Raw genomic sequence first — 8,343 nt, 5'->3', positions numbered from 1 at the left:
CACCATGACAACGTCCTAGATCTAGGGCACATAGAGCTATGGCATCATATTCTAGGAGCTGCGTAGATCCTTCTTCCCCATCGCAGCATCTAGGGCAACTCTTCTTAGGGCAGCATATCTCTTAGGATCTATCCTCCCACTAAAACCCAAAGACAAGTGGAGAGGAAGAGATCACAAGAAGAGTGTGTACAAATGACTAGCAAGCCACCTCTTTTTATACTAAAACGTTGAGCACATGTGGGTGTTATTTAGTTGTGGGCCAACCTTGACAAATTGTCTTATAACACAAATAAATTCATAACTCCATGAATACTTATCAGAATTGGATGATCTTTAGATCAATCCTACACCTCTCGATGAGAGGGATCCAAGAAAAATATCAGTTGCCATAAATAAGATGACCCACATGGAGTTTGGCCCTAGTTGTCAATTTTAACACTCCCTCTCAACTAGGGAGAACTCCATCCGCTGATCCATATTTTCGACTGTACTATCTCTGCCATAGTTCCCTGCACTGCTCTGCTCTGCTCAGTTCTGCTGAAACATGAAGAAGAATTGATTGGGAATGTCTCATACCATTCTCTACTGACCCGAAGTCAGTTCCATATGAAGAGAGTGTGTCATATCACTTTTACCAACCCGAAGTCAGTTTTATTGATCCCAGATCAATATCACAAGAGAGTGTCTCAAACCACTCATACTGATCCCAGATTAGTTGGAGGTCATCCTAGCATAGGGAGTACGGTAGATACAACGATGCGTCCATCGATAGTACTACTATGGTCCCTAACCCCATTTCCCTGCTCATTGATCAGATGAGAGGTACTTCCCATGAGTCCCAGAGTACATGGGTAGGATGCCTCGACAGGAGAACTAATCATCCTGTCCCACAGGAGAACTAATCATCCTGGCTCACAAGAGAACGAATCATCCTGGCTCATAGGAGAACGAATCATCCTGTCCCAAAGTTGCCTCGGGGTATCACAGGGGAAGGTTGAGCTATTCACCCTATACACAGCACACCATTAGGGAAGGGTAAGTCACCCTATGGTCTTGTGTTACTCCAGTAAGTACCCCAAGCCCCCCAAAGCTCCCAGAGTTCAATGCATGCAACATGCAGGACCCTTATACGAAGGTCTCTCAATGACTCCAAGTCGTTTGGGAAAGTCACAGATTTGACCTTTCCCTGGTGCTTTGACAAAATGTCTGCGACCTATACATCAATCTCAATGTGATGGAGCCTCCTCACTCATCGACTTACCATATCCCAGATAAGGTAGTATCTGATGTCTATTTGCTAGAGCAATCATCAAATACAGGATTCCTCAACAATCGAATCCCCCCTTGGTTGTCACATAGGATATGGTGGTATTCATCATGTGTACAAACAACTCATTGAAGAGCTTCCACAACTAGGCAACTTCATACGAGATCATACTCATGGCTATGTATTTGGTCTCAGCGTGCTTATATCAACTGGCTTTTGCTTCCTCCTCATCCATGATATCGAAGCAGAACCCAAAAAGAACAAGCACTATGAAGTGCTGTAGTGATCCTCCACATTGCTTGCCCAGTCAGCATAATCATGCAACTTCATTTTTCCGGCAGTGTATCTCAATCCATGAGAGATTGTGCCCCGAAGATATCTTAGAAGATTATTGGCACCAATCCAATGAGGCTCAACCAAATATGAGCTCACCATGCTAATTGAAAAACATATATCCGGACGGAAGTTCACCAAAAACATCAATGCAAATGAGTTTATGAAACTCAGAAGAATTTCCCAAATCTGGTCCGACATCACCACCATATAACTTTTGAAAGTTAAGATTCTCGAGGTAGTCAGGGGCCTACAGTTTACCATTCCACATCCGGAATCCAACTCCCTCTTACTTCTGCAAGTGAGAGGGTATGCATCTGTCAAAAATAGGTTGTTCTCAGAAGGTGTCGGTATGAGAGGTCCATCATCCACAACCTTCAAACAATGGTTTAGATCAGCTTCATTTGACAACTATCAATCCTCTCATATCAAACCCGGGGTGATTTGCTTCAAGCCATAGAGGGCTTTCTTCCACCTGCACACATTACATTCCTGATCATGAATCTCAAAACTGCTCGAGTTGTTCCAAACCTGTGGACCTGCTACATGAGGGGAATGCTCCCCTTGTAAGATTTTCCTTCGATACATCTCAAACATGTACCTTCATGCTCCTTTTCAATTCAAGCATCCCTGTCATCATCTGACTCACAAACCTCCAATGTTATGTGTCAACTGACATGGTCCCCATTGGACTTCCTGCAACTTGATACAAATTGCCAACCCTGAACCCATGAGTAAAAGCATCTTTGAAAATTCTATTTCCAAACACGTACCTTTCCATTGATGAATGCCACCCTGCAACCTTTGACTTGCATTGCCGAAATGGACACCAGGTTCTTCTTGCGATCAAGTACATAAAAGAGATTCTATAAATGAATCGAGTTACACTCATTCAATTGAGGGGTAACACCCTTTCTAGGATAGGTGGCATCGGCTCCAAGTATAATCCCACGAATGTTTTCATCTCTACCAAATTAGAGAGAGAGCACCCTTCTATCCAATGGAATGCCTTGAAGCACTACAATCAATAAGCCAAATTCCCATAGAATCTGAAGGAGAGGGCCAATACGAGATAACACTTCTTTATCTTATCAGAAACAATATTTGGTTCTTCATACCTGGGGTTCCTTGCTTCCTTGAAGATTCATCCATTTGCTTGATGACCTGCACTGTCATTCTTCTGATCATTGAAGATGTCGTTGGAATGATTGTTATCATCATCAAGTGATGTGTCCCTGCCATTTGGACACTCCTTGGCTTAATAGTCATGCTAGAATGTTGTTGCATGGCTTAATAGTCATGCTAGAATCATTTTTACAATAAACTTGCAGAATTTGGGATTACAATGATGACAATGATTAAAAAAAATTGGCTGCTGCTCTATACCCTACTTCTTTATACCCTGCTTCTTGGACTGTTGACATTTACATGATCAACACATCTCAAGTGGATCTTGGACAAACCATAAAGTTATCAATTATATTATAAAGGAGCAAGTGAATTTTTTTTATTGTTCTAAAGCTCAACCCTATAGAGTGTTTTATGTGAAATATTTTTTTTGTGAAAAAACAGAAAGGGGTATGAAATGTGACACATCCAAAAGGTCCCTTGTATCCAGGATTTATGTGTTGTAGGCATCTTAGACACTTAAATTAAAACAATTTAGCATTTGCAAGGTTCATGCACATATATGGTTGATACTGAATGTATGATTGTACTTGGTCATGGACAAAACTGGATGAATCATGCAATGGAGAACATAACTTATCACTGTTCCAGATAACAAGAAATATCCTTGTTTTGCATCACACTACAAAAAGCTGAGTGTTGGAAAGATAATTATTGTTACTTGTATCTTATCTTGAGCCAGTCTTGTTGGCTATTACAGAATAGGAATAACTATTGCTTCCTCTGTCAGGTATAGCAACACATGGAAAGAAAGGATATCAAGAAATACTGTAAATTTTTTGCTGAGAAAAATCTGAAACATTGGTTTTCATTTACATCACAAACACTGATGCAAAGATAAGATTGAGCTTGCCTTTTGGTTCAATTTACCAATGAATCAATCCAAATAGGTAAGACTACAATACTTTGTGATGTGTATGTGAAGAAGAAACCAAAGTACAGGTTTGGCATGGATAGCCAATTAATACTAATTCATAGAAATTTTACAAATTTTCAAGCAGCCACCTCTTGCACCTTTGAAGAAAGTTGGTTTTGTATATGCTGAGGTACAACATCAAACTTAGCAAGTTGCATAGTATAAGATGCACGGCCTTTGGTCATACTACGGAGTGTACTCACGTACTGAAACATCTCTGCCAGTGGCACCAAAGCATCAATCACCTGCATCCCCAGTGACTATTAGCATGATCCTTTCAAGGTACTACAGTGTTAAGGAAAACATGTTTCAAGCATAAACTTCAGTCCATTTGCCTAAAATTGTGTGATTTATTTGAAATCTAAGAGATCTGTATATTAACAAAAAGAAAAACAACAAAGCCAATAAAATTATCGCTATCACAGAATGCATACCTTCAGTCCTCCTGGCTTGTCAGCAAAAGTGTTGATCTGACCACGCCTTGAATTAATATCACCAATAACATCCCCTAGATGCTCCTCAGGTGTTACAACTTCTACCTTCATTATAGGTTCTAGCAACTTTGGACCTGACTTTCTGATGCCCTCCCTGAAAGCACCACGAGCTGCAAGCTGGAATGCTAGTGCACTGGAGTCTACCTCATGATAGGATCCATTTGTAAGGACAGCCCGCACATCGACAACAGGATAGCCTGCTAGAATACCATTGCTCATACATTCTTCCAATCCCTTCATAACACCTGGAATATACTCTTTGGGCACTACTCCACCCTTAATCTCACTCTTGAACTCATAGCCACTGCCAGGTTCCAGAGGTTCAAATCTTACAGTTATATCTGCAAACTGACCTTGACCACCTGATTGTTTCTTGTGCACATACTTAGTCTCTGCAATCTTTGAGATGCTTTCTCTGTAGTTTACTTGAGGAGCACCGACATTAGCCTCGACCTGGGAAAAAAGATTAGCTACGATATATTTAAATGTGCACAGAAAGACAAAATTCCAACAAAGTAAAATAAATTAGAAAAATTTACTTTCTCGTATATAAAACCAGATGAAAGAAAGGAAAAAGCGATACCTTGAATTCTCTCTTCAAACGGTCAACAATGATTTCAAGATGCAACTCCCCCATACCTTCAATAACAGTTTGATTGCTCTCTTCATCTCTTGAGAAGTGAAAAGAAGGATCTTCCTGAGCAAGCTTGACAAGACCCATAGACATCTTGTCCACATCAGCTTTTGTTTTCGGTTCAATTGCGACTTTAATAACAGGTTCAGGAAAGTCCATTCTCTCCAGCACAACTGGCTTATCAGGATCACAAAGAGTCTCTCCTGTTATTGTATCCTTCAAACCAGCAAGTGCTACTATATCCCCTGTCACAGCAATCTTGACATCATCTCGACTAATTGCATGCATTCGTAATAAACGTCCAATTCTTTCTTTCTTCCCTTTGTTGGAATTAAGTACATATGATCCAGCTGTGAGGACGCCAGAGTAAACTCGGACAAATGTAAGAGATCCTACAAAGGGATCTGTCATAATTTTAAAAGCAAGTCCGGCAAATGGTTCATCATCACTAGCACGCCTTTCTAGGGTTACTTCTGGATCATCAACATCTGTTCCCTTCATTGGTGGCAAGTCAACAGGGGAAGGCAAATAATCCACAACAGCATCCAATAAAGGCTGCACACCCTTGTTCTTAAATGCTGAGCCACAAAGAACGGGAACAAAACTGATAGATATGGTGCCCTTTCTGATCAATCTCTTGATTGTTTTCTCGTCGGGTTCCTCTCCCTCGAGATATTTCTCCATCGCATCATCATCAAGTTCTACTATGGTTTCAATCATTTGATTCCTATATTCTGTGGCTAAATCTAGAAGGTCTGCTGGAATATCCTCATAGCTAAACTTCGCACCCAATTCCTCTCCAGACCACAACACAGCCTTCATTTTCACCAAATCAATAAGTCCCTGAAAATGTTCCTCCGCCCCAATGGGAATTTGCAGAACAAGAGGTTTTGCCCCTAGGTTTGTTACTATCATGTCCCTTGTCCTGAAAAAGTTTGCTCCAAGTCGATCCATTTTGTTAACAAAACAAATTCTGGGAACACCATACCTATCTGCTTGTCTCCATACAGTCTCTGACTGCGGCTCAACACCAGCAACACTGTCAAATAGACAGATAGAACCGTCAAGAACTCTAAGGGCACGTTCCACTTCGAGTGTGAAGTCCACATGTCCAGGAGTATCAATAATGTTTATACGATGATCATTCCATGCACATGTAGTTGCAGCAGAAGTAATAGTTATGCCTCTTTCTTGCTCCTGCTCCATCCAGTCCATAGTAGCTGTGCCCTCGTGAACCTCCCCAATTTTATAGTTTTTGCCTGTATAGTAAAGAATCCTCTCTGTAGTAGTGGTTTTCCCTGCATCTATGTGGGCCATAATTCCAATATTTCTATATTCTGACAGTGGCACGTCCCGTGATGGTCCTGTTCACCAAAAAAATCAATGCAAAGGGAAATTTGGACACATAACAAATGCAGAGAAGCTCCTAAACATGATATAAATAAGAATTTCTAAGGGAAAGAAAACATCTGAGATGAATCACAACTCATTCCTCTTAAAGGACCACACGATAGCAAAAAGTGCAATGTCAGTGTGCAAGAAACTTAAGCGTGTTGAGTTAGTAAAGTAGTTATGGACATAGAAACAAGACTGTCTGCCAATACTCGAGTTGACTCCAATCTCTCATCTCGCCAGCAGAGTCAAATCCTGCGAAAAAATGAAATGAAAACTCAAAAGCATAACCAATAATACTGACCATCTGCAGCCATGGAAACGATCAGTGTTCTTCCACGGACACTGGTGGAGGTTGAACCAGAGGCCTTGCAAAGCATCAAGTCATTGGCTCTGAAACCCTGGATTGATGGTGAGCGTAGAGGAAAACCAGCCAAAGCCTTCAATCCATTAAACGAATTCAGCGAAATCCCTTCCTTGCTCCTCCTGCCACTATACTTATAACGGCCAATGTAATTGTGCGAACTGTAAGAGAAGCACGGTGAGACCTTGAGAGTTTCCGCCATCGATAGAGTTTATAGTTAACAACCCTAAACTCTGCAAAATTGCTTAAACGGTCATACTGGTGCAGGCCTTCATGGAAGGGGCAGCACTGAATTGGAACGCTTCTCTGAATTGATGGTCATTATATAGTTTGCTGTATGATGATAAATGAATGGAGGAAAGTGCGTTTTCCCTACGAGGGGTTGTGCATTCGAGAAGGCAATGAGATAAGGTGTGTCCACAATTAAGAAGAAAGACCAGATAAGAGGCACGTAGAGAACGCCTTTCCGCTAGTTTCTCCTAGCACTTTTGTTTGCTGAAGTGTATAGAGGTGATCTCATTAGGATTTCAGTTTTCAGTTTGTTTCAATTTGAATGTGAGATTTTTTTTAAACTATATAAGTATAAATATATAAACTTTTGAAATAGATTAATATCATTTTTATTTGCATTACAATATAATTTTATTAACAAAATGGGTAGGTTCAAGTGAGTGTTTTTATTAATGCAAAGTTGAAAAGGCTTAATGGACTTGAGGTGCACTTATTAACGCAAAGTTGAAAAGGCTTAATGGACTTGAGGTCCACTGTATCATTTTAGACACTACTGTTGTTTATATTTGGATTTGGATCTTACTAGCATTTGCACCTAATGTTGTAAAGGAAACGCTGTAAGGCATAGAGTGTGGAAGAATATTGAAATGTGAATGGGCATTTTTGAAAGCAAGGGTCGATGATAATGAGTTTCAATTGAGGAAGCCATGCCTAAAACCCTATTCGGGGGTTAAAGTGGCTATAAAATGGAATAAAAATAGTGATAAATAGCCATTGAAGTTGTTTAGACACCTTTGTATCTGGATAACGATTGCCTAGTTAAAGGTGAAGGTAAACAAATAAATCCAATTGAACAACAACTGGTATCCATATCGATTTGGATAGGGTTATTTAAGAAATCATTATTTAAACGAAAAAATTAATTAATATCAAGATATATTTAAAACATGTATTATATTCATTAAAATAAATTGATTTTGTTAAAAAAATATGTTAAAACCCATTGATAATGAATTGGTTGTAAAGACATAAACTATCAAAATGGTATTTGATCTTGAAACATCCTTTTTCAAGTTTCAGTTGGAAAATACAAGTAGTAAATTGTAACGGAAGAGGTTAGAGAAGAAATATAATATTATGAAGAACATTGTGGTTGTCATTCCATATTTGAAGTTGCATCGAAATTTGTTGGAGGCATCGAAGACCTGAAGAAGCAGTAATGAACCTGCAAAATGTATATTTTGTTAGGATTTGTAATATGTAAATTAAGTGTGGAAATTTATTTGTAATATTTTGCATGTGAGTTGTGTTAAAATGAAATTGGAATGAATGGAAATGAAGTTACCTTTGCCATGGGGATTTAAATATTGTTAGTCGAAGATGCATGGTGAATGATGGCATACTGAACACCATTGGAGATTTATGCGTAATTGGAGATGCATATTTCTTGATTGCCATTCTTCTCGTATTTTTCGCATTTTGTCACGTTGATGAATGTGGTTTATGCGTTGCAGGGAAGATTTT

General features: G+C 39.5%; 1 protein-coding gene across 1 annotated transcript; it reads right to left on the bottom strand.

The window, feature by feature from the left end:
• Positions 1 to 3,546: 3,546 nt before the first annotated feature.
• On the bottom strand, positions 3,547 to 6,955 carry LOC149194046 (elongation factor G-2, chloroplastic-like). The gene is made up of 4 exons (XM_089404997.1): positions 6,529 to 6,955; positions 4,782 to 6,196; positions 4,139 to 4,651; positions 3,547 to 3,949 (listed from the first exon to the last, which is right to left on the bottom strand). Exons 1-4 carry the CDS (start codon positions 6,788 to 6,790, stop codon positions 3,782 to 3,784), a joined length of 2,358 nt encoding a protein of 785 aa, XP_089261123.1. The 5' UTR covers positions 6,791 to 6,955; the 3' UTR covers positions 3,547 to 3,781.
• Between the last annotated feature and the right edge of the window lie 1,388 nt (positions 6,956 to 8,343).

The sequence above is a fragment of the Pinus tabuliformis genome, chromosome 2_2, assembly GCF_031772625.1.
Source record: "Pinus tabuliformis cultivar Carrire ecotype Pingquan chromosome 2_2, CPIR1, whole genome shotgun sequence".
NCBI lineage: Eukaryota > Viridiplantae > Streptophyta > Pinopsida > Pinales > Pinaceae > Pinus > Pinus tabuliformis.
The sequence above is the reverse complement of the archived record's forward strand: the minus strand, read 5'-3'. Positions and strand labels throughout refer to the sequence as shown.